Here is a 25,914-nt window from a genome sequence, read left to right as displayed (position 1 = left end):
ACCTTCTGCAGTCGGCCAGAACCTCCTTTCTGCTCCGTGGCTGTGACTGTGAGCCTTTCAGATGAGCGTCGTCTTTCTTTTGAAATCCCTTACTCGTTAATCAGCACATGAGAAAAGAACAGAGCCATCTACCCATTTTGTTCTTCCCTACAGAGACTTCTAGATCCGCAATGTGATAACCAGTTGGTGTTTACAAGCCTGCAGGAGATGCCCACTTAGGACTTAGGACTGCGTAGGCGCCGCTCCTGGCCAGGCCCTGGAGCCCTGAAGGGACGCTTCGCATGAGCGAGTGTAAAGCCGCCTGGCTCTACAGATGGCAGGCACACTGCTGGCATGCCACCACAATCAAACAGGCCAAGGGAGTACGCGGCATCGGCACGATTTGGCACGGAGGCCATGACAAGTTGCTTTTAAAGTTTTATTCATGTCAAGCAAGAGAAAAGAGGGTAACTGGGCAACACATGCTTTTAAGGCTCCACAACCAGGATTCCTGAGCTGCAGGATCTAAACAACCAGCAGGTGGCTGTGCATGGAACCACCTGGCACCACCGCCAACAAAACTGTGAGCTGTCACCTCCCAACCCAGCCTGTCGAGTATCTGCACACACACATTATTTTGGCCTTGTGGAAAACAGCAGCTTTTCCCCTTAAAGGGAAATAAAAAAATAAGAGCCAAATGCAAAATTAAAAGTGTAACGTAGGATCGCTCTGGCCACGCTCAACACCATGCCGTCACTCATCGGGGTGGGCACACCGCACTCCTGTGGCCAGGCGTCTCTCCAGGTCCGGGCGGCCACTCCTCAATTGGCCGGAGCAGAGGCGGAGGCTGGTAAGAGCTTCGGCTTGGCCTGCTGGGGCAGCACCGCATCAGGAATCTTCTCCCCGTGTTTGTACACGCTGACGGTGACGTCGATCTTCTCACCTCCGTATTTGTTCTTGACGCTGATGCTGTACTTGCCCGAATCCTCTGAGGTCACGCCCTTGATGGTCATGCTGACGTATTTGGCCTGCTCCACCTTGACAGAGAAGTGTTCGCTGATCTCGATGTCCTTGTCATTCTTGAACCACACCACTTCAGGGTCGGGGTTTCCAGACACCGTGCATGTCAGATTCAAGGTCTTCAGGAGGGCAGGGCGGGCAGAGAAGGGAGAGTTAGAATCAGAAGTCATACTGCCTCTCTGAACAGGGTCAACTCGCCGACATGCTCAGCTGTATTTACATCCTTCACGTCATTCAGTCAGCATGCTCTTTATATATGGAAGCACCATGCCAGACACAAGGGACCCAAAAAGAGCAGGGTGCAAAGAAGCTTGCGGTTTCACGGGGCAGCTCACAGGAAAAATAAATGGAAATTTTTCTGTTTATTCCCAGTTTTAATCTGTGGCCTAAGTTGATTAAAGAATCTGAAGGTAATTAATCTCTACATTTTGCAATATTTGTATTTAGCCGGTTTCTCAATCTCCTTTATATTCCGATACAGATCCATCTTACCAATGTCCCTGGCATATCCAGAGAATATACCATTTTATAACAAGGAAATGGGACCCAGCAAATGTGTTGTTGATGCTTAGTTATTAAAACAGCCTATGATGGTGCTTTCAGCCTACGCTGAGGTAAGGCTACTGCTAATTCCTCAACACATGCGTGTTACGGGATCCACGATCACTCAGTCCGGGGACCCTCTGGGCTTTCTTCTGCTGCTAAAGAAAAGGCCTGTGAATATTTGCATTTGGTCTAATCAAATTATCTCAAGCGTCTATGTCCCTGTGACACCGAGCTGGGATCACTGGAGCACCAAGAAAACGCCAGTGAGACATAAGAAACCCCGACAGGCCACAGATTAAAGCCCCAGAAATGGCGCTGCCACACAGTCCAAAATGGCCTTGAAGCTGCAGCAGAGCCTTTTGTTTTTTTATTGACACGTGAAGAGGCCGGTTTCCACCTTTGCACAGGCAGGCGGGCCACGTGGTGTAGCTGTGGCCACCTGCCCCTCGTCCAGGTGCCCTTGGATGGCGCGGGACCAGGGGCATCAGAGCCACAGTCGGGGCGGCGGGAGCGGAGGGCCCAGTCTCTGCAGGCCGAGCGGCACACAGCCCACCCCGCCCCCTGCGCCTGCCCCCGGGTGGGGGCGCGCCCGCTGTCCTCGCGGCCGGCCGCCCGCTCTTACCTTGCCCTCCATTATGGTCACCACATCAGGCAGGCCGCCCATGAACTTGCCCCGATCTGTAACAGGAAGGCGGCCCCGGTGAGAGAGCTGTCAGCAGGGTTTCCCCTGCAGCGCAGGCCCCAGACTGAGCCCCATGTCAGCACAGCATGAGCACAGAAAGCGGCCCCGGTACACGCAGAGCGCAGGCCAGACCACCCGCGGGCCATGGGGGAGCAAGACCGTCAGACGCAGGGAGGCTGGGTTGCAATCAGGGCTTTGAGGATGAGGAGTCCTTCAGCAGGGGGACCAAACACACATGCCTGCGATTCAGCCCCAAAGAGAAGGGCTCCCGTCTGTCTGGAGAGCAGGATTTGTCAAGGGGGTGTGCAGCACAGGAATTCCCGTTTTCTGTAGATGGTGATGCTTCGATATCCTAAAACCCTTCAATATCCTAAAACACCTCCTTGGGTGGCCAGTTCTCAGACAGCAAAGGGCGCAGCAGGCGTCCGGCCTGTGATGTGCCCAGAGCCCGCCCGGAGCCACACCTGCACTCTCTGCCTGCGCCCGCAGGCTGTTGTCTGCCTGATCACCCAGGGTCAGGAGCCGCAGGGCCACCCTGGGGCCCCGAAGCCCAGTGACACAGTTCCAACTAGGCAGCCCCAGCCGACCCAGCCCTCTGTGCCTTCCCCAGGAAACCCCCATGAGGGTCGAGGCCTAAAATCCTCCTAGCTCCCGTCACCTGCCCCAACACACTGGCACCCCTGCCCAGCACACTCCTATCTCTGGGACCTGTGAGAACAATGACCAGTTTCTCCCTGTCCCTCTGCCCGGCCTCCTCTGTGGCTGCACTGACAGACCATCTCCTAAGGGAACCCGGAATCGCCCAGCAGGGGAGGGGAGGGGTCACGAGGTGCCGAAGTGAAACGGAGGCTGACGGGTTAGCAGGGTTAGGGGTCCAGGTGTTCAGAGTTATGGAGGGTTTCTGATCGGCGTGAGGTTTGCTGCTTATATTTAATACACAAAATTAGTACCCCGGGCACGGGCCCTTTGCACACCCCTAATAAGAAGCCGTGCTTGCTATGATCTGACATGTACTCACTCATCTCTGCAAAAGCAGCTGCCCTGAGAGGGAAAGGGGGTGGCAGGGAAAGAACAGAGTCGTGAGAAGTTCTGTGAACCCAAACACCACACACCGCAGAGCTTCACTACGGACAAAAGCGAAAGGCGGACGGAAATACATCCGCTGTCCTCGGAAGAGCACGTCCAGGTCACGAGAAACCCTGTGACTTTTCCCGGTGTCTCTGCTGCCCGTTTTGGAAGGGGATGCCCTGTCTTCCAGCTGCTAAAACCTCCAGGAAGCTTAGCATTCAAACTCACAGGTTGGAGGGGTTTCTTTCTCACCAAAACCACCAGATTGCACTGGTGATTTTTAGATATTTTTTAAAATGTTGGTTTCCGATCTTAGTCATTCATTCATCTACTCAGCAAATATTTACTGAACCACCTAGAACGGACCAATGCAGTTCTCGGTTTGGGGTACTCAGAAACTCAGACACACATTTGAAAATCCCAAGGCATTCTATAAAAAGTTGCGGTGAACAATGGAATATTATTCAGGGCTGAAAAGAAATGAGCTGACAGGCCAGGAAGGATGTGGAGGAGCTTTAAATGCACATCACTGAGTGAAAGCAGCCAGGGTGAAGAGGCCACATGCTGTGTGATATGAACTCTGTGACATCCTGGAAAAGGCCCAAATGTGGGGACAGTAAGTCAGGGGTCGGCAGGGGCACAGGGGGCACCCAGAGGGTGTCGGGGCAGTCAGGTTGCTCTGTGTGATGCTGATGGGGGACACACGTCATCACACATCTGTCAGAACCCCCAGAATGTGCACCACCGAGGGACCCTGATGTAGGCAGTGGGCTCTGGGTGACAGGGACGTGTCTGGGCAGGCCCACCACTGTGACAATGCCCATCTGGGGGGACGTGGATAATGGGGGAGGCTGCTTATGGGGTGGTGACAGGGCACATAGGGAATCTCTGTACCCGCCTCTCAGTTTTGCTATGAATGTAAAACTGCTCTAAAAATAACATCTTAGAAAAAAGCTAAATATATAACATTAAACAAATGGTTCCATATGATGTAGTGCCATAACAACAAATATTTCAGAGATTCATCATTTTGATCATCGAAAACAACCCAGGGTTATAATGAGTCTAGAAAGTCAACTATACATACTTTCACAGCTGACAAAAATGCTTGCCTTCTACACGCTGAAATGCTTACACTGACATTTTTATCTCGGCTCCTAGGATCACCACACGTCTGGGGTTCCCTAGGCACCCACAGACATCCCCCCTCAGCCAAAATGACTCCCAGCCCCCTGTGCCCCTGGAAGACGGGGTGACAAATGAGAAAACATGTGAGTCTTACTTGAATTGCTGGAATTCTGCAAGAGCTTCATCAAAGGCTGTGAGGAAACATTGGGCACGTGAGTAACAGCTCCAGTGTATTTAGCTTTTATTCAGTCATCAGATGCTCTACTGGTAAACATGCATAATGAAAACTGACAGACCGCCCAGTGAATATTTTCCAAATGAAAATCGTGAAATCAGACTATTTGCCTTCCAGCATTCTAAATGCATCACAAAATCCCAAATTAGGAGATGCTGAACAACAGAGATCTTACCTTGCCCAGACAGGTCAAGTGAGCGCTGGTGTTTATCTTTGCCATCGAAGATCTCAAACGTGTATTTCCCTTTGTCCTTCTCTGTGGGTTCGCAGATCTGCAGCCAGGCCGTCTGTTCGCTCCCTCCGGTCCTCATGTGCTCACTGGAGGCAATCTTAGCATCTCTTTAAAAAACAAAAAGGTGACAGCAACAGATTCCAGTTAGAATCTCATAGTATGAACAAGATACCTATGGGGCAATACACACATTTCAGTGTCTAACTTGTTAGCATTAATGCCCCAAAAGATTTTTCCAGGTGTTGTAAATTTATTGACAACATCAGTAGCTCAGGTCTGAAGAACTTCTAAAATTAAATCTGATGCTTCACTTGCAAAGATACATTGTTATTATATATATGCTTATTGGCCACAACATACTAGACTTTAAAATTCTTTATATGGTACAGCGTATTTTTCCTCAAAAGTTTTTTTAATCGCCGTCTGATCCGGCAATTGTACATATGGATACACGGCCAACAGGATGGAAAGCAGAGACTCAGACAGACCCCCGCACACCCGAGCTCAGAAGCAGGATGACACCAGCCAGGAGGCGGGGCGGCCCAGGCGTCCACAGGGCTGAGTGGGTGCAGGCCACATGGCGTCACATTCCATGGAATGTCATTCGGCCCTAAAATGGGAGGAGATCCGACCCAGGGGACACCAGTGGTGGACCCTGAGGACATGGTGCTAAAGTAGAATAAGCCAGTTACAAAAACAAATACTGTATGATTCCACCTGGGGCACCAAGAGTGGTCGGAGTCGCTGAGACAGGGGCAAACGGCAGCGGCCAGGGGCCGGGGCTGGAGCGTTCGTGCCAAGTGGGGTCAGTGATCATTACCAGCTGAAAAAGTTCTGGGTGGGGGTGGGGGTGGCTGCACAATGGTGGGGATGCTCTTCATGCCACCGACCTGTGCACTTAAAAATGGTTAAAATGGCAAATTTTATGTATTGTATATTTTACCACAACTTATGAAATATGAAATTAAAGTAAAGCATTCACTTCCTGCTTCTACTGCAACATGAGCTCTACACCACAAGCACGACAGGGAACACGGGCCTGCTCAGAGCATTCGCAGGTAAGTGAGCAGCTTCCTAAGGCTCTTCTGATTGGAGGGGGCTGCGAAAGCTTCGTGGAACTGCCGCGTGGGCAAACTGGGCAGCGAGAAGCCGGAACGTGGTGGATCTGCGTCTCTCGTGCACCAGCTCAGAGGGGTGAGTCTCAGTAGAGTGGGCTGAGCTGGCCTCCGACAGAAAACTGCCCACATGGCTTTATACTGCCTGACCTTGCCAGTAACCACGTGTCCCTGGGTTACACTGGGAAAAGGGAGTCCCCTACCCTCCTCACCAGAATAGCCTTTTACTCTCATTCCTTCATTCACCAGAACGCTGTCAAGCCCATCGTGAAGGCACATTCCCATGGGCTGTGAGGGCTCCACGTGGCTGGCACGTGTGGGCTCAGCACCAGCTGCCCCATGTGCTGAGAGGACTCTGCTAGCGTTAAGGCAGCGGGCGGGCCAGTCTGGCACTCAGGTCTCCCCATTCCCATACACAGAGAAAACTCAATTTACATAGTGATCCTCAGCTCTGCAGAGAAAAGCACTCTTCCAAAGAAAATGTGCTGTGCAGTGGACTAGGCAGAAATGCGAAACCCCGAAATGCTAACAGTGAGGAACCCAAAGTGCAAACACCCAAACAGGCATCCCCACAATGAAGAACTTGTAGCTCGGCTGGGGGCGCTGCCTTGTCCCCCATGCACATGGACAAGGGGTACGCGGATAGACTGACTGGCAGGCGGGGACTGCTGAGGCTGGAGAAAGAGATCCCGAGCCTGCTGTGCTCATGCTGAGGTCTCCGAGAGGTGGTGCCACGTACTGTGGTCCCTCTGGTGGCATCATGCTACCCGCCCCAGGGGCGCTGGACACGCGGTGTCCGTCATCTCCAGTATCTGGAAACTCACAGAGCGAAATTATGTGTCCAACCCACTGTGCTCTAGGCAGACGTTTGAGCCTCTGCTGTGTGTGTGCATGTGGCAGAGACGAGACGGACATGGAGCCGAGATGCCCTGGGGGGCACACGGAGGGCCTGAAACCCGAAGCCGTCAGGCCGGGGAGAAAAGCCGAGTGTTTCCGCATCGCAGCCGCATGCACAGCTCTCCCAGCACACAAGGCTCACCCAGCCCCACATCACCGCACACGCGCTCCAGGAGGCGGGACAATTCCAGCCTTTGAGGAGTCTATGTTCTACTGAAGTGAGTCCCATTCTGACACTGGGTCTCACAAAATCAGTGATTTGCTTGCAGGAAACAACGATGATATGGTTTTCTTTTATTTTGGACACACATGACAGGGGAAGAAGCGAGCATACCCTCCAGCATTCCCAGGAGAGCCGTAAGCAGTGCCAGGTCCCCTGGCCTTGAGGCAACTGCACACCACCGGCCCCTCAGCAAAGACGGACACCCTGCAGGACACCCTACAACCCGGCCTGCCGCGACCCGCTGTGGCCCACAGAGCCATTCGTCACTCAAGGTTGACTTGGAGCAGCACCCCGCTGCCATGACAGTATCTTTGCGGGAGACCACTCAGCCTCCACCCCTGCCTCGGATGAGGGGCCCCACAGAGCACCTGCAGGTGCACTCCTCGGGCCCACATGCTCAAGGCCAAGCCGCTCCATGCCCAGCCCCAGGCTGAGCCCCTGCAGGCTCCCGGGGCCAGCAATGGATGCCCCGGATCAGCTGCTGGAGGTCCTGCCCAACCCCAAGCTCCAGCCCAGAAAGAAGTCACTTGCTTAGGATTGGGAACATGCTAATCCCAGACTCAAGCTGGCCAGCACAGAGTGGTGACCCAGCTCCCCCAGGGCCCTGCGCTTCTCCTGGACCGGATACTATTCTGTTCCCAGACACAGGAAGCCATATGCACTCGGACAGCCAGAAGCAGAGGCTTGAGTGCCAACCCACCCTTGCCCCATGCTGGCTCAGACCTCCCCGGTTCCCAGCCACCCACCAGGGACCGAGTCCCGTCTCCAGGCCCCCTGCCCTGAGTCACCAGCCTTCCCCTGCTGCACCCCTCCAGGGTCCCCACAGAATTAGTCAGCTTATAAGACCAAACAGACATAGCAATCAAACACAGCTGTTCGGTGCTCTGAGTATCTCTCCACGGCATTGCTTGTTACTCCTGCCCTGCAGACACAATGATGCAGGGTTATCTGTTTACTACGGTTTGGGGACTGGAATGCGCCAATCCCGCAAAACCTATTCCTTGGTTTTATTTAATCAGCAAAAGTGACCGAATCCCTTCACCAAGCAGAATGTGAAGTGCCCTATGTTAGTGTATGAGAAGGCGGGCATGCACCTGCTTGCTCACGCAGAGGGAGCGGAAGAGACGAAGGCTGGCACTGCGGGTGGGAAAGGGGCAAACTCCAGGAGGCGGGACCAGGCGGCAGGCGCCACTGCGGCTCCTCTACCCCAGCCACGCTGTTGACAAACCCCAAAATACAGAACCACAACCTGGCAGAAGCGAGGGGAACCCAGAACAGAATACCCTCGAGTCACTTAACTGGTGTGAGAGAACTGCACACCACCTGGAGAGGCTAAGGAGGTGAAGAAATAACTCAAGTAACTTGGGGAAAGAAAGTTTCGCCCAAAAACTGTGAAGACAAAGCCAAAACGAATTGTACAAAACACCAAGAGTGCTGTCCAGAACACCAGGGGCCGGTGTGTGCCTCTGCTCTGCGTGGGGATTTGAGCTAGTGGTTCTGGAACTCCTGGGCACGAACACTAGGACTGACAAGCACAAGCGCGTCATGGGCCAGGGCCAGGTTCCTCTGCGGGGAGGGGCACAGACGACCCCATGTGCTGCTGGATAGAAGCCTCACCCTGGCCAGACAGTGACGCACAGGAGGGGGCGCTGCGTGTGCAGGCGCGACTTGGGGTGCGTGACCCAGGCCCAGCCCCGCGTGCTCAGAGGCCGTGAGAGCCAACAGCCCACAGCGACAGCTCAGCCGGGGCCCCGGGCCCGGCATCTCCCGCCAGCCCCCAACACGAGGGACAGGTTCCTGGAGAAGGCAGCGACTCCAGGCCACTGCCAGAGTACAGGGGTCAGAACACCCTGCAGACGCAGGAAGCAAGAAACTGCTCCCAGAAGGCCAGGGCTGCTGGACGGACCCCCGAGAGCCAAGCTGGGCCAACGTGGGCAAAATGACTGTGACAATACAGGTTAGAGCCCAAGGAATAAAGTAAGTATCCATGAGCCCACAGTGACGTGACTAAACCACCAGACAAATAAACACATGAGGGTGGAGGCACCACCTCCTCAACAGAGGGGCTCCGGAACACGGGGGACGCCGTGAGACCCAGGACACGGGGGGTGCCACGGGACACGGGGGGCGCCGCAATTTGCAGGAGGGCTGGGGAAACATGACACCGTCAGTGCCAACATGGCACGCTTCTACTCACACGCATGAGCAGGTGGGGGGTGTGGGTGGGCGTGTGTTCATGCGGGTGGGCAGGGGTGTGTTTAATCTGCACCCCAGTGCCCGGCATAGAGCAGGCCACTCACTGGAGACAAAGCGAAGGAAGGAGCAGCCTCTCCCAGGATGGGACACGGATCAGACACAGCTCATGCAAGACAGGGTCCCGTATGTGACAAAGCAGCATAGAGAAGGAAGTGATTAACTCTCCTCTCCCAGGGAGGTTTGGTTCAGCTGGAAGCACAGTTTCACTCATTTGTCTTAAAAAATAAACCTTTATAAACAATTATATCACAAAAGCACACCAGCGTGTCTGTCTTTAAAGCTCTGGTTCCTAGAATCCCAACCCCAACCCTGACCCCAACCCCTCTCCTCACACACCCCTTCACGGGGCCTCTGCAATGACCCCGAATCCCACACTCCCCAAAACACAGAAGTGCAAGATGCCACACGCAGACACCCTGAGACCCCACCTGCCTCCCGCTGTGTGGCTCTGACGGGACACCCAGGACAGAAGCAGAGCAAGTAACAACCCCAAGGACACTCCTCTCAGCGCCTGGATTCACTCATGAACAGATTCGCCTGAACAAACTTAATGCTTTTAAAAGTGTAACAGCTGCAACCACAGAGTTTGTGTTTTTAGCTGCAAGGGAAACACCGGGTCTGAAGGCATGCCATGCACACGCGGGGTACAGCTTACGAAGAGCGTGAGGACTGCTTATGAAGAGCGTGAGGACTGATGTCCTCCCGTGAGAGCAGAGGGGACAGAGGCGTGGGCCCTGCGCCCCGCCTGAAGCCCCGCGCCACCCTCACACCCAAGGAGATGGAAACCACAGGGGACCTGTTTTCCCCGAGATGCGCAGCTTCGACCAGCTGCTTAGACACAAGTTCAGTGTGTGCTTGACAGAGTGAGACACGAGCACCCAGGGCACATGGATGCGGCGTGCTATGACTGCCACGGAAATCCCAGCGCTTCCACAGTGGACGTCACCCACCCGGAGACACAGCGGAGCAGTGAGCACGAGACGCAGACACCCGCTGTTCCTGTGGGGCTTGAGCCCATTCTTTCTTCTTCATTTTAACTCTTGGGCTTTGATCCCTCACTTTTTAATCAAGTTAGCAGGAACCAGCAGACTAGAAATGTGCAGGGTGGCCTCTGAGTATTATTTTTCTGCCAGCCTGTCTGCTGGTGCCAGACACAATGTACAATCGCAAAGAGAGCCCCCTTTGGCAAACCCAGACCTGGGAGAATTTGTCTCAGGCACCTTCAGGGGTGACTTTCCTTTCTCCTTCTAGAAGGAACTCCCCGTGGCCATGACGGCCTGGCCCAAGCCCGAGGCACCATTGTTTCTCCAAACCACAAACTGTCAAGAGGACAGGTGCGGCGCTCGCATGCAGCATGGCCCCAGTTCGCTGCACTTACACTTACTTGTGATACCAGTTCGCTTTCATTTCCTCATTAAAATATTTCATGAAGCACTGAAGTCTTATGCCCTCTGGGGTGCACAGTATCTTTAGTGGAGACGCAGATGCTCCTGCAGAAGATAAAACATACTCAGATCCAGGAAAAGCAGTATGTGCTGCGTTAGATGCAAAGGCGCTGTTACTGGGATCAGCTACGCCCAGCTGCAAACGTGTTCTCACGGTCCTGCATTCTCAGGTTGGTCAGCCAGAGTCTCAGCATCTCTCCCCAGCCATATGCATTCATTCCACGAGCCCCGGCCATGCCAGCTCTACTGGGGAATCTCTCTGCTAAATTCTGTAAGGGGCGCACCATTTTAAAAGAAGAATCAACATCTACCCCTTGGCAGCTTAGTGTTAAGAAGAAGAGGAAGAAAAATTATGCAAATAACACTGTAACACAGTAAATGCTGCCTTAATGGATCTGGAACTTGAGTATTATAGAAAATAAGCAAAGGAGAGCTGACAAGTTAGCAGGAATGGGCCAGGTATGAGGCAGGGAGATGTAGGGTGAGGCTTCATCCTGAGATGAGCAAAGACTGAACGAGAAGGAATGAGGCGGAAGGCGGAGGCCATCGGGAGAACCTAGGACACGGGGACCTCTGTAGCGCATCTGGAACGGCAGGGCAGACTAATGGGGTCGGGGAGGTACTCTGGGGAGGCCAGAGGTGGAGACGGGGACCAGGAAGCAGCCTGTTATGCCAGAGCTCTGGAACTTACGCGGGGGCTGCTATCGGTACGTGACTTCAGAGAATCAAGAGAAACTCATGATACTAGAAGACACTATTATATACTCAACAAAATAAAAGAATATGGTTATCCTTACGACATGCTGATGACGGTGCTATGGAGAAGAGGCCCAAGTACTCGCCCACTTTGATGAGCAAACAGAAATCTGACCCTGTGACTCCTAAAATGCTCATAGTATTTTCCACAGTCACGGTGCCTCTGGGATCCACAGGAAATATTCCAGGACATTGGAAAAACACCCTCTTTACCCAAAGACATGCACTAGCTATTTATCATAATGAAACACATTTGGTATCCCTACAGGGAAGAGTTTAAGCCACAGCATAGCAACTCCATGAAATACTGTGTAATTATTAGAAATGGCTGATATAAAATCTATATAAAACAAAATCATCACAAAATACGTGTGGAGAGGGAAATAAACAGATTGTGTTTATGACTCTATGTAAAGAAAAAGAGACCTAAATAAAATGGTCACCTCTGTGGTGGTCCTTATTTTTCATTTACTCTCAAATGTGTGTAGAGAACAAACATCTAACAAGAAAACAGATCAAAGCCCTTTTACTGACAGTTATCATGAGAATTAATGATCCTGTCCAGGCGCCTCTTACACTGGCACTGTGCCCCCGTTGCTGTGTGCACGCGGAGGCCTCTGCTCCCTCCTAAACCGACCAGATGGAAGGATGGTGATGTCAGATGGCCCATGGGTGAGGCTCCAGGAGGCAAAGAGAAGCACGAGAGAGGCCCGGAGCGGTGCAGAGGGCCAGGCAGAGTGGGAGCCAGACGGGAGCACCCTGGGGCACGGGGCTGCCACAGGGGCATGTGCACACCCCTGGGGGTGTAGACACCCACCCCCTCCGCCTCTCCCCAACCCAGAGACCAGAGGTGCAGCCCTGGGAGGCAGCCAGTGGCCCCCGCCACTCCTGCTCGCCTCCATGACACCCTCTCCGTCCGCCAGGAAACCCGGATGGGCCCTGGCAGAGGTGACCACACAGCCTGCCTGCTCCAGACGTGTGGCCCGCAGCTCTGACAGCCTCTCTCACTGCCTGGGCTTCAACAGGGCTGCGCTCAGGAACGGCAGAAGCTGCGAAGTCACTGAGGTGACCGAGATGGCAAGCAGGAGCGAAGCTGGAAGAGGCATGCTGGCCAAGCCACGGGGGCCTGGGAGGACAGGGGTCCAGGAGCAGCAGGAAGGCGCCGGGCAGCTGCTGGGAGGAACCCCTGTGGGCTGGTGTGAAGGAGGGCGGCTGTGGAGGCGGACCAGGTCAGGAGCAGACGGAAGAGGGTCCAGGGCTCCGAAGGGCATCCAGCCAGTGGTCTCCAGCACATAGCCCAGGAGTGGGATTCTAGTCCACGCACCATTTACACAGATTCACCAAGAAGCGCTTTATAGGATCGAGCACCTGGGGTGCCATTCCATCCAGGAGGAAGTTATGTTCGTGAACGCCAAGGAGGAGATGCGAGATGTCTGAGTGGCCCTGGGGACAGGGTGGTTGCGGGAAGGCCTTCAGTCCCAGAAGCTGGCAGCATCTCACTTACGGGCTGTCACATGCAATGATGAGCTGACAGAAATGGTCAATGACGTGAGGTGTCCCCGTAAGGAGCATTTTCTTGGTACAATGTCATTAACAGCTGGTAATGATGTGAAAGTGAACAGGTGCGTATTTTTTTAACAAATACACATTCCTTATTGTTCAAAACGATAAGGCAAAGTTAAGGTTGGACTCCAGGAAGCCAAGGGCTCGCTCAGCATCAGCCCAAGTAGCCCAGGCACCCGAGGCCAGAATGCCCAGCTCGCGGGGCGTGGCAGAAGATGGATGGATTTCCAGGAGGCTTTCCAGAGAAAGAGCGATGCTCGAAAATTTCTCAGCTCGAACATGAGGACCGGCCTGGCAGTTCCCCTGACACTGAAAATCGAGCCCTGCCTAGGGAATTAAGACACACCCTGCAGAGCCACAGGGGCCTCATTCCAGCTGGCAAATCGATGGATATTTACCTTTACCAACCACAGGGAGGAAAGGACCCCAGGATACACGTTCCAAGTAACCAGATCACGGGAGGCTGATTTCCAAGAACGACACCAAGAAGGGCAAACAGCAACAAGGAGGTTGTTACCCTATTTTCTAATTTTACATCAGCTGCATCATTATCAGGCCTTTGTTTTGATGTTCTAAGAAGCATTTATATTTATTACACACAATCTAACCAGATTTGTGCAATTCACCTCTGCCACTGGTATTTCTGTCTCATCAATTGATTTTTTAAGTTATCTGATGAGACATTTCAGCATTCTATAAATATTAAAAATAAGACATACACAAGGTTGGTTCCCTTTAGATAGTTTATAAAAGTGAATGATCTTAAAGAATCATGAGGGTGATGTCTTAGAAATATGTATCCTTAATGCATAGATCCTCCAAAGTGTGTTAGAAGGAACTGGGGGCTCCCCATCCAGGAACCCGGGGACAGGCTCTCGCATCCGCTCCGCCGGCCCTCAGCTGAGTGGCCATCAGCCGAGTGACACAGCCCCTCAGTGACCGAGCTCCCAATGAAATGCTCTGGTCTCTTCTGGGATTCTGTGAAAATAAACAGCTCCCTCGGTGCCTTTTGTGAGAAACAGTGTTTCAGGAGACGCCAAACCTTAACTCGGGAGCCTGATGCTTTGATTCTGCGTTCTCCACCTCAAAGACGAGCATGGAAAAGTGCAGGGGTGTTGAAGGCACCCCCACCCGTGTGTGGACACGTGTAAGAACAAGGGTATGCGTGCATTGCATCACCACACAGACACCTGCACCCTGGGCTTGCATTTGTATAATGGGTTTACTTGCAGCCAAGGAGTCACAGGCTTTAACTCTGGATGAGTACCTGGGTGTCGTCTTGTGCAGACTCCCCATCAGCAGGAGGGGAGGCTGAGGGACCCCAACCACGCCCACATCTGGATTCACGCACAGATTCGCTTTATGCCTAAGCACACCCTCTAGTTGTCGGAATGTGAAGAACATACTGCTTTGTTCTGGGGCTGCTAGCTGAGCAGCCGGGAAAGCAGGCTGTGCTCCGTGCCTCCCTGGGAGCTGGGGGTTCTCCAGGCGGGGTCGTGAGTCCAGAGGGTGGAAGCCCACAAGGCTGACAGGGTCGAAGTGTTATCCAAGGCCTCTACATGGCCCCGACATCCAAACAAAATTTGGGGGCCCAGAACAGCAATCGATCGCTTCCAAAGATGCAAAACCCAAAAGGCCATTTGGCTTAGAAGTTACCAGAATGCTATCTCCCACCCCCACCAAACTACGAAGGGAAATTTGGTTTAAAAGCCAAAAATATGAAAAGGGATGTGCTCCTGGGCTCCCGAGTCACAGGAGTCCTGCTGACAGCTACCCCTGCACGTCCTCTCAGAGGCCATGTCACACACCCGGGGTCGCACCTGCACCTGCTCCCTGCAGCTCTGCACAGCAGCCTCGCCCTCCCTTACAGCAGTCCTGAGCTCCTTGCGGGCCGCGGGTGACCCATCTGAACCTACAGGTCAGCACGGCCCCAGACCATACTCTGGGCATCACAGGAAACAGTGAAGTTATGTGTGTTACAGTCAGACCGAAACGGGAATCCCTTTAGTCCTATAAAGCCGCTGATCAGCGATGACAGGAGCCCGCCTAAAACCAAAACGGAGCCGACTGCAGTGCTGACGGCATGAGGACACTGCCGGGTAGACTCTGTTCACTATAATGAAGAGGCTAGAAGGTGGCGGCCCTTCCCCAGCACACCCCAGGGAGGGAGGGAACCGGCAAGCCTCTGTGAGGAGGACAGCAGCACGTCCCCTGAAAAGGGACTCGAGGCGGCAAACGGGCAGGTGAGGGTGTGTGTGTCACTTTCCTGCAGACATTCACATTTCCCGGGTGCCATCAGGGCATTCCCGGGGTGTCCCTTTAGTGTGTGGTGTATTTTAATACAACGGGATTCCATGGAGCCGAAGAGTGAAGCTGCCTTTCAAACAGCCTGATGTGTGCTCACAAACTGGCTCCCACATGCACCAAGTAGGACTCGGTCCATTAAGAATCACCAAGAGTGAGAAGATTCACTTAAAATGTGGTCATGTATCTGACCAAACAAATGCAAGAAGGAGTAAGACCCACCTTGCAGAGCCGTCTTGAGAAAGCAATGGAAAAGGAATACAAGATTTTCAAGAGAATGCCCAAAAAAAACAGGTGAGACGGCAGTTAAGCTTGGGATGGAGAGGCCCATTCACTCCTAGTTAGCGCCCTGGTTAGCTGGCAGAATGCCTGGGGTTAAAGCCAGCGCACTGCCAGGCCTTGGTTACTGGTCTGAAGGTAGGAACGAGGTCATCTCTAGGCGGCCACGGCAATAACACTCCTTAGCATAAAGCACTACACGAAGAGAAGCTATTGCTATGAATCAATAATCAATGTCTCCATTCTCATGGTTTCTACCATGGGAAATGGAGGGCAAGAGTTCATGTGCAAAGCTAAAGAAGTGGTTTAATACAGATGACACAAAGCCAGAGGTTTATCGTCACCATTGCTATTCGACCTTTGTAAGAGAGATGCTGACAGCAAAATGACAGCAGGAACATCACCCAGATGTGCCTAAGGCAGAGAGTGGACGATCAGGAAGGCCAAGCTGGCGGGCGGCGGGTGTTTTCACGGGCTCGCTGACTGGTCACCGAAGCGGTCAGGTAACTGCCCTGCCACCTAACACAGGTCCTCTGCAGCTGCCCCTCTGCCGTGGGGCCCGCCCGCCTCAGGGAATAGTGATTTTAGCACCCAAAGTAACTTAAGAAATTAGAAGGCATTTACTCACCACAGACTCTACTCATTGCCAGGACCATGTCATCATATACTGTAAGAGAGAAGGGAAATGTACCACTACGACATATAATTTTATCAAAACGCAGCATTTTCATGTTTAATCAAATTGATACAGGAAATCGTGATGTTCATTTGAAAAATGGAACATTAAAACGGCAGTATTTATCCATAAAGGGCTTATGTGTGTAATAAATCCTTCTAACCTAGGCACTTCTTAAACAAGGAACAAGAACACTTTACTCCACATAAATCCAACTACACATTTAATTGAATCACTTCATCACTGTTTCAATCATTTTAACTACATCAGCAATGGGATAGAACTTGGCTCATGGTGAGAAGCTAAAACGACATTTCACACAAACCCAACGTAATATACATTCTTCTAAAACATGGAACCAGCTGTGAATGCAACCGTAGTGCCAGTCCACCTTCCCATTCGGTATCACCGTGTAGCGTGGGCTCCGGCACCTGCGTCTGAGGGGACAGGTGAACGTGCCTCCGTAACACACCTCATCCCACGGGCCCCGTGGATTTCTTTTCCATAGAACAAAGCAGGTGTTATTTTACCTTTGCCAGCAACCTCCAGGACAGACACATCATGGCCTCGGTCGTCTTTCAGCGTAGCCTTATATTCGCCGCAGTCCTTCTTGGACAACTACAAGGGAAGCACACAACCATCGGCATAAAACCAGAGCCATGCTCAGGGCATTACCGGGGTGTCATAGATCGCAGGCAATGCTCATAGATCGTTCTTTGCAAGCTGTGGAAATTCAGGGTGCGATTGGGAGATGATGCAGGACAGGAAAGTCCGTTCAGATTCTAAAATCACAATTACCCACACAGCTGTGCTCTGGGCCTCTCTACCCACATAGCCGTCCTCTGGGCCTCTGTCCTCGGTGCTGCCGCCACTCCAGCCTCTCTGCTCTGCTCTCCTGCAGCCTTGCAGCAGGAGTTACCTGACAGACCCGGCTTTGCTTCGCTACCACGTGCGGTACCTTCGGTATGAGCAGCTCGCAGATCCCCCTCTCCAGGTCAGGCATCTTCTCAGTTTCATACAGAACATCATCCTTGAGCCATTTGAAAACTGTTTCCTTCTTGGTGTTTGCAACCTACGAGACAGAAACCTTAGGCTGAGTATGTGAATCACTCAGGCTCCTAAGAAAAAAGTCCATTCAGATTCTAAAATCACAACTTTTAAAAAAAATATCAGTTTTTATTATAGACAGTATGAGACAGAGGCTCATGGAAAAGCTGTCAGTGGTAATCAAGGCAAATGCATTTCTCAATCCCAGCTTCTAAAATCAATAGGCCTTCCCAGTTGCCCACAAAGGGCAAATGGTCCCTCATTGTTCTAGCCCATGAAATTAGACAGCATAAGGATCTAATTCATATTGTGTGTATGAAGTGCCAGTAATAAAGACAAGTTGTAAGTGATGGGTTTTAAGTTTATAAATAATTTAAAATATTCTTAGAGGTCTACAGAAGTGTTTAGTGGCTGCCTTTCTGGCAGTTTGATGTTTCAAATGGTATTATTACATAAATTAAGGTAAAAACTATGTAGACCCAAGGTTCATGGAATCATAGGATTGACAGGGATACAAGCATGCAAATTAAATTGCAAAATACTCAAACCTCAAGTGATATATATTTAGTTTCTCCAATAACTGTGTTGAAAGATTTATGAATCACCTTGGTTGGGAACTTAAAATACTATCAAATATTTATAGAACTGTATATATTGCTAAGATGTTATCAGAGCATGTGGGAAAGCAGAATTCCTTCTTTTTCCCACCGCCGTTTTAAGTCTGTACTTAATACCGTATGGTCAGAAAAAGGAGGAAGCCCCCTATAAAAAGCCACGCGGCATGTCTGGTGTCCATATTGCTGATTATCTGAAACAACTGATGTGAAGATACGTTCCTTTTTGCCCATGACAATCATTTGAGAAGATTCTGATACAGGTGCATGTTGTGAAGTGACCACAGTCAGGTGAGCCATCACCTCCGCCCCCTCATGGGAGCACCTGGCATGTGTGTATGTGTGTATGTGTGTGTGTGTGGCAGGAACACAATTCTGCTCTCTCGGCATCTTCTGGCACACAGGGCAGCTGTGACCACAGTCACCACGCTGCATAAGCCTCCCTGGACTTGCATCTCCCGGAAGCTTGTGCCTTGACTGGTACCTCCCCGGGCCCTGCTGTCTGTCCAGGAAGCTGGGCTGCCACTCACGGCCCCGAGACACCGGGGCTGCTCCCGCCTCCAGGCGGTGAGTGTGTGCAGCTGCCGTGAGCACAGGTGCACACCTGTTGGGGCCCCACTTTCAGTCCCTGTGTTGACTCTGCTAACTTCCTAGCTGCTGCCCTGCTGTCTTCCAGCAACCAGCCTCGTAATTTGCACCCTAAAAACCCAGTCACTGCCACCCACAGGGACGCCACCGCTCAGCCTCCCTGCTGGTGCCTGTAGCTCTCCCAGTGCATCCTCCCAACCTCCAGGCCCCACGCCATCTGCATCGGCTCCAGCACAGCTCGGGACTCATCCCTGGTTGAAATTATGTTTACTTTTCTCCCCCTCACTAGCCCACGGGTAGCCTGGGGAAACCAGCCTCTTCCCTGGGGCCCATCGCTAAGCTAACCTGTGTTCCCCAAATACAGATATTCCTGTCTAGTAGTAACTAACACTTTATTTTATTACTGAATTATTAAAATAAAATCTAAGAAGCATCTTATTCCCCAGGCATACCTTATACTTCTCAGAAATCCTATGAAGAGCAAGGAAATTACCAGATAAACAAATCACAGGACACTTGCTCATAACCTCCCTAGGAAGCTCTCATGTAAACCTCTTTAACCCCTGCCCGAGTCGCCCCGTGCGCCCCCACGCTGCCATCTTTTCATGAAGAACGACGACAAACACGGAAGTCCTGAACTGCACACGAGACCCCCACAGCACACTGCCTATCTGCCATCACCGCGTGGCTGACCCGCCTCCCCGGCGGGCCTGACGGGCATGGGCGCAGGCCTCCTGCTCTGACCTCTCACCTTACACACGAGCCGCACGTCACACTCCTCTGTGACGTCCCAGCGCAGGTACTCTGCAAAATGAGGGCCTCGGGGGGAAGACAGGGGAGGAAAGTTTAATAAGGAAAAAGGCAGCAGAAACACACACACTTACACACATGTATATGTCTGTCTGTCTGTCTGTGTATAGTTATATAAGTGGATGCATTTTTTAGTGGGAGAAAAAAGCAGCGGCTTGGTATGAAGCCCAGATAATCTGTTTTCAGGGCTCTGAACTCCGCAGAGACCTGTATGTCCGAGTGGGAACATGCTGCTGGCCTCTCCCTGCTGACACCTGATACCCGTTGCTCTTTAGGAAAAAGAATACAGAAACCATACTTGTTCCCCACACACGTGTCTAACTGAATACCCAAAGGCAGAGTGCACAAAACCTTTAAAATGGGAGAATAGAGGTAAGACCAGAAAAGACAGCCTGACCTAGCAGTTTTGTAAATGCATATTTTATGTATTCACATCAGAAGTCAAAGATGGATTTCTATATTTTTCCATAAACGTCATTTCATTTAAAAATGAATGGAGAAGTAAATCATGTACTAATTACACATTAGCCCACCAATAGGAAAACACAGAGCAGATTTAGAAAGTATTTATTGATTTCTTTCACATAAATACATTCTATGAAGTTGGTTAAAAAAATTCGTAATGTAGAAATGAGCAAAAAAAAGTTTTTGACTACCAAAAATAAAGAATATGTTGATTTTATATTTTATAACCCATATTCTCATTTTTTCCAAGGGACACAGAAATCCCATGTAAAAAGTATTCTTTAAATAAACCTTTGGGTTATGTTTCAGATTCTAAAATTTATCCATTTGTGTTTGTATCTAGTTAATACGCATTTTTTAAAACAATATATTTTAAGTATATATCATCTGTACTTGAATACTTAAAACATTTGATAGTTTAAAAGTTCCCACAATTTTAGGTAAAGCAACAAGTTCCTGGCATTCGGAGTCGCTTCTATGACCCTCCCTACATTTCAAAGCCCAAGGATGCCCTCAACTCACCCACCCCCATTCTCTTCTCTTTTTGTGTGTCAGAATTGCTGGACTCCATCAAAGCTGTAAAGGGCAAAGAACAGAAAAGTGCCCACATTGCTACAGATAAGTGGTCCAACTTCCTGATAACTTGGAATAGGCATTTAGAGTCATCCGGCCTTGTGCGGGAACCACTGTAAACAGACACCCAAATCCTAAATGTGTTCTGCTCCGCTGGTGGGGACTAAGTCAGTACCTACCTTGCTTTCTGAGAAACTCTTTTCTTTGAAATTCAGCCTTATCCAGGATAGCCTTGAACGCTAAATTCAATATTTAAGGAGAAAAAAAGAAATGAAATATGTTTGCTTCTGACTAGCCACAAGGGTTTTCCTTGAATTTTGTTTTGTGAGCACGTGATGGCATTCGCGATCGCATACCATCGCCGATGAGCACCAGGGAAGACTGGTTTTTGGCTTTTCCGTCATTAATCTGCACCGTGTACGTGCCTTCGTTTTCAATAGTGAAACGATCCATCACCATCTCAATAAGGCCCGTTGATCTGTCGCATTTAATTCTGTGTTTCTGGGAGCAAGAAGGGGGAGAGAATTTCACAGTGAAACTCCATCTTCCAGTTTTATCTCTGACACTTGATAGTTGGATCAACCATTATATCCTAAGGGACTGTGACATGCGCAAAAAACACAGAATGGAATTTATCCACTAAGCCTCCCAGTGAAACTGAACACGGCCGTTCATTCGGGGACGGAGCCCTTGTTCTGCATAGGAGCGACGTACAGCAGAGGCTGAGCACGAACTGCAGGCCCAGAGGACAAGCGTCTGATGCAAGATAGCTTGTCACAGGAGGAAGGGCCATGCGCCCTACGAACCCTGGTGGAGCTGGCACAACCACGCGCTCTCCAGCCCCCAAGACGCAGGGCCAGGGCCAACAGCTGCCACAGGTCAGCGAGGGGGCACTTCAGGCCTCGCAGTCACAGCCCCTCTGCTCCCTCTCATTCCCAAGCCCTCACCTGCCCCGCACCCCATGGGCACTTAGGAGCAAGGGAAGCAGATCAGACGCCAATCAATCTGAGCTCAGCAGCAATAATGCAGAATTCCCATGAGGACTCCGTCAACCCTTTAAAAACCACACTCCTATAAACCTCACCTTCAAATACGAGAAAGAATTTCTAGCTGTAGTAAAAACAGAAGGCCTGCAGGTGCAGCCAGAAAAGCAGCGTGCAGCCTAGCCCGTCATGGCCACATTAGACACACTCTTCCCTCTGGAAGGCTGCTTATGTTTTCGTATTTCCAGCGCCAGCATCGCAAGGGAGTTTAGCAAAATACAAATTCGATCAGTCTCTAGGTTCACTCCCCTCAGCCTGGGGCATCGTTTCTAAGTTCTTCGGCCTGACAGTGAAGGCCTCTATCTCATGGCTGCTTCTGCCACGATTCCAAGACCACCAGAACTGCCCCCTGGCCTCCCACCCGCCCATGCCTGGGGCAGGCTGCCCTCCTGCCCATCCAGATTCTTCCTGCCTCACGCTCATCTCTGCTGCTCTTAAGACCCCTGCTCTGCACTCCGGCCTTGTGAATCTCTGCTTCCACCTAATTCAGACATGCTGGCTGCACGGCTCTCACACCCCTCGTCTGAGCTCTTTTCTGTACGGCTAACTGAAGTTTGTTCCTTCACCTCCATGACCACCCCCAGGGAAAAGGTCACGTCTCACTCTCCGTCGGCTGTTGGTTAGCTGCGGAGACAACCGAAATGACTGGCAGAGTTTATGCCGCCAGGCACTGGAAAAGAAGGTGGCTGTCCACATTCCCGGGGTCAACCGCCATGCTGGGGGCTCTGCTTAGTCTGATGCGGCCTTAAGGTTTTAAGTGAATGAAGCCCACCCCCACCCTCTACCCCACAAAGCCTTGACTTTTCCTCCTTCACAATGAGAAATTCCAGCATTACTTCAAATATGTAAAGCACACACTACATACTTGTATAAGATCATTCAGATTTTTTCCTAAGTGGGAAATGGAAACAGGACATTGGCATATATAAAATGATAGAAATGAATGAGAAAGCATGACCTCAGGTCACTTTTTGAGAGCGAGGTAATTTTAAGAAATAGGCTTGATGACAAGCATGGACGCTGTCTCCGCCCCCGGAGACCCGAGTACTAGGTCTTGGAGGGCGAGGAGCAGGGGCCAGCGCACAGCAGCTGCCCCGGACGGCCCCTCGCCACGCTCCTGGAGTCCCTCTGCACGCTGAGTGTTTCCTTTTGAGCAGAGCAGGGACAGCAAATTCAAGATGACCAGACAGGTGCACGGTCCTCACTCACATGCGCATCCGCTCACGCCCAGCATCTGCGGTAGGAAGCCGCAGGAACCCGCTCTAATTGGGTCTGAGAGGCAGGAAGGCAGCTCTCCCCAACCAGGTTCCCAGCCATGCAGCAGCCTTTTCAGTTTCTCGGCCCCTGCACCACAGGATCTGGGCAGGCTTCGGAAATTAATTAGGCTCATTCCCATTGCCATTATGCAGCCAGATGAAGTTCAATGATTTTATGAGGGTCATAAATACAGGCTTTTATGTGACTTTCACAAAACAGTATCCATCCTTGGGTGGAAGTCATCTGGAGACTGCTAATTAAAGAAGTGAGATAGCACAGCCACATTCCACTAGAGGAGCCACAGGGCAATGACATCTGGTTTTAAAGCAGGCTCCAGACAGCAGGTAGGAAGCGTTAATCAAAAGATGTTCTGCAAATGAAGTGAAATTACACTAAATTCTGTTTCATTTTGTAGCATGATCTCTGCTCAGAGAAAACTTCTCCATTTACCCTGCTCACACGGGGCACGCCCACCACCAGTGACCACAGTGTTGGCTTTTTCACAGCCAGGAAGAAAACACATGCTTTCTACGTATTCACCGACTCTCCCACTTCTAGGATTCTTAGAGTATGTCATTATTCTCATGGTAAAGACTGACTGAATGAGAAAAGTGTGATCTTTGTCCACGCGCACTTTCTGCCCAGTCGATGTTCATCTAAGCAGCTCAGTTTTGCTAAGTACCCAACAGACGCAAAGGCTGGGCTCAGGATGAGAAGTCCAGCTCACAGGAATACCAAGTGGGCTGCCTGCAGGGCGTGAGCAATTCCCCAGTTAGTGCGATAGTACGGGGCTAATGCAGGAGGCATCCAGGACCACGGAGGATAGTGGACTATACCAGGGGCACTGCACATCGGGTACCGAGGGAAGGACAGCAGAGAGGGTACAGACAGCAGGATCTGTGAGACCCCCTGAACTCTCCACTGAACAATAACGGCCCTACCCAGTGCCCCATGCTCTGCCTGCATCCCCAGGTGTGCTACAATCGGACAAGAGGAAATACATGAAGATGCAAGCAGTGTCCCACAAAGAGCACCTGTGGTGACTGTCATATCCCCACAATGAAAAACAGGAGAGCAGGGTGTGTGTGTGGCACTCTGCATTTCTGACTGCTCTCCTGCTCTTTGCCCATGAGTGCTACACCAAGAGAGCACCTGAATGGTCAGAGAAGGTGCAGAAACGCTGTCCCAGGAGACACCTTCCGTGGGGAGCTCCTGTGGACAGCAGAGCAAAATCACACGCCTTTAGGACTACTGCCGAAGGTAAACAAACTGATCCATCAGGATCCTCCCCCCCTCCATGAAACCTGAACCTTTTCATAAAACCAAACTGAGCATCTCTGAAACACAGTGCGTCGTTTTTTAATTCCAACAGGTTGGGACTTAAAGGACTCCTGGTCTCTTATCTCACCCAGACCACAGCTCTGAACACTGCAAGGATCAGCCAGCTCTTGTTCATCTTTTCAACCCCTGACACCCGATTCCTACAGCTCAGAAAGGATGAAAACAAATGCAAGACACCGACTCCGCGTAGCTGACCCGCCTGATCCCCCAAAACCAGCGGCCACTCACGCGCACACTCACCTCGCCATCCGAGACTTCCCGGTCATTAATGATAAACCGGTAGCTGGCGCCTGCTGACAATGGCTCAGCCTGGAGCCAGAAGCGCACCTGGCCCTTATCAAAGATCTCATAAGCTAATTCTGATTTCAGAGGAACCGCTATAGGAAGAAAGAAATCAAAAGTCAATAATGCACAAGTCTCTGTAAGAAAGAAAGCACTGATGCAGGAAAACATCAAGCCTACTTATTAAATGTTTTGAGAAAGTGAAACCCCAGAGTATTAAATCGGACCATGAAAACCAAACACGGAAAATAAAGCCCTCGTCAGCCTGTGGCTGCATGTAAAGCCGCACATCGAGGGAGCCCTGGGTGGGTGCCCGGCCAGCCCAGCTCCTGGACGCATCCAGGGGCTGCTGGTGTGGATATTCCTTCTGCAGCCAGTTTTGCGATTCCAGGCTGCAGTTTCCATCTGATGGACATCTCACATGGATTAGGAACAGCTATGTTAGGCCCCAAACTCAAAACACCCTCTGTGCAAAGAAAACTCCCTGTTACAATATAAGCTGATGTTTGTTTTGAACAAACAGGTGACAGTCCAGCAGGCTGGGAGCATGAAATGAGGCCATTCTCCCCCAGGGCCCTTGGGGAGCCCCACACATTACAAACACAGCCCTAGCCGGGCAATCGGGGTTTCAGGGTTCCAGGGTTACTTACTGGGATTTTTTATTTCGTTGCTCAGCGCCATCAAGCGTTCAAGCTCTACAATGACAAAAAACATATTCACTGATTTTGACCTCTACGTTCAGAAGTTTGTAAACAGCTGTAAAGCCAAACAAGAGCAGAGACCTGACATCCCCAAGATCTAACGTGAGGATGTGAAGGAAAGCACCTATGGGACGGACAGCCTCTGCACGCGGTCGTCACAGAGCGGTGCTCCCCGGACCTGAGACCCTCACCACCTAAACCTCCCTCTCACTCAGCGGTCGGGGCGGGGTTGGGGCGGGCAGGTCAGCTCCCAGGATGCAGCCGAGGGAGGCTTCAGAGGCCCTGTGCCGGTCCTCTCACTCCACGTGAGCTCCGCCCAGAGCTGGTCTGGCCGAGACTGTGCCTGGGGGCTGTGATCTTCCTCCCCCTGCCCGGGGCTGCTCCAAGGGTTTTACCAGCAGCCAAAACCAAAAGCAAAAGACAGAGGAATGACACATCCTGACCAGCCTTAACAGCAAGCTGAGAAGGTTCTAAGGCCCTTCTTCAGTTCTTCCCTCCTTCCTTCTCAGAATCAGAACCTACAAGTGAGACTGAGCTCAGGAAGGTACGTATAAAGTCACACTCCTGGCCGGAGGTGAACAGGTCGGATGATGGGCTGGGCGCTCACGGCAGGAATTTCCGTAAATCAGGGTAGCTGACCCTGCGGCGCCGTGCCAAGGTTTTATCTAAGATACATTTAAAGTCTGTATACAATATAAAATATGCTTGAAATTTCATCCTTTGCAACTATTTAAAATTAAGGTCAAGTGTCACCTGAAAAGTTAAAGTTAAAAATGGTGCCGAGGAGTA

The 25,914-nt window shown here is 51.3% G+C and overlaps 1 protein-coding gene and 1 long non-coding RNA gene across 4 annotated transcripts in view; one reads left to right on the top strand and one right to left on the bottom strand.

Moving 5' to 3' along the window:
- The window catches only part of LOC130684402 (uncharacterized), a 96,583-nt gene that overhangs the window by 6,735 nt on the left and 63,934 nt on the right, over nt 1-25,914 (top strand). The window lies entirely within an intron of this gene.
- MYOM2 (myomesin 2) overlaps nt 405-25,914 on the bottom strand; it is a 63,227-nt gene continuing 37,717 nt past the window's right edge. Inside the window, exons 23-36 of one of the 3 annotated variants that reach the window (XM_036898270.2) lie at nt 25,075-25,119; nt 24,383-24,519; nt 20,858-21,002; nt 20,681-20,740; nt 19,405-19,472; nt 17,363-17,476; nt 16,935-17,022; nt 16,357-16,395; nt 10,766-10,871; nt 4,834-4,997; nt 4,578-4,614; nt 3,246-3,268; nt 2,168-2,223; nt 405-1,118 (exon numbers count right to left, since the gene is read on the bottom strand). In XM_036898270.2, the coding sequence (XP_036754165.2) occupies nt 801-1,118; nt 2,168-2,223; nt 3,246-3,268; nt 4,578-4,614; nt 4,834-4,997; nt 10,766-10,871; nt 16,357-16,395; nt 16,935-17,022; nt 17,363-17,476; nt 19,405-19,472; nt 20,681-20,740; nt 20,858-21,002; nt 24,383-24,519; nt 25,075-25,119 (1,400 nt within the window). In that variant the 3' untranslated portion in view covers nt 405-800. The remainder of the gene's footprint in view (nt 1,119-2,167; nt 2,224-3,245; nt 3,269-4,577; nt 4,615-4,833; nt 4,998-10,765; nt 10,872-16,356; nt 16,396-16,934; nt 17,023-17,362; nt 17,477-19,404; nt 19,473-20,680; nt 20,741-20,857; nt 21,003-24,382; nt 24,520-25,074; nt 25,120-25,914) is intronic. The other 2 variants (XM_036898273.2, XM_036898269.2) reach the window with 2 other exon arrangements.

The sequence above is a fragment of the Manis pentadactyla genome, chromosome 7 (assembly GCF_030020395.1).
Source record: "Manis pentadactyla isolate mManPen7 chromosome 7, mManPen7.hap1, whole genome shotgun sequence".
NCBI classification, from domain to species: domain Eukaryota; kingdom Metazoa; phylum Chordata; class Mammalia; order Pholidota; family Manidae; genus Manis; species Manis pentadactyla.
The sequence above is the reverse complement of the archived record's forward strand: the minus strand, read 5'-3'. Positions and strand labels throughout refer to the sequence as shown.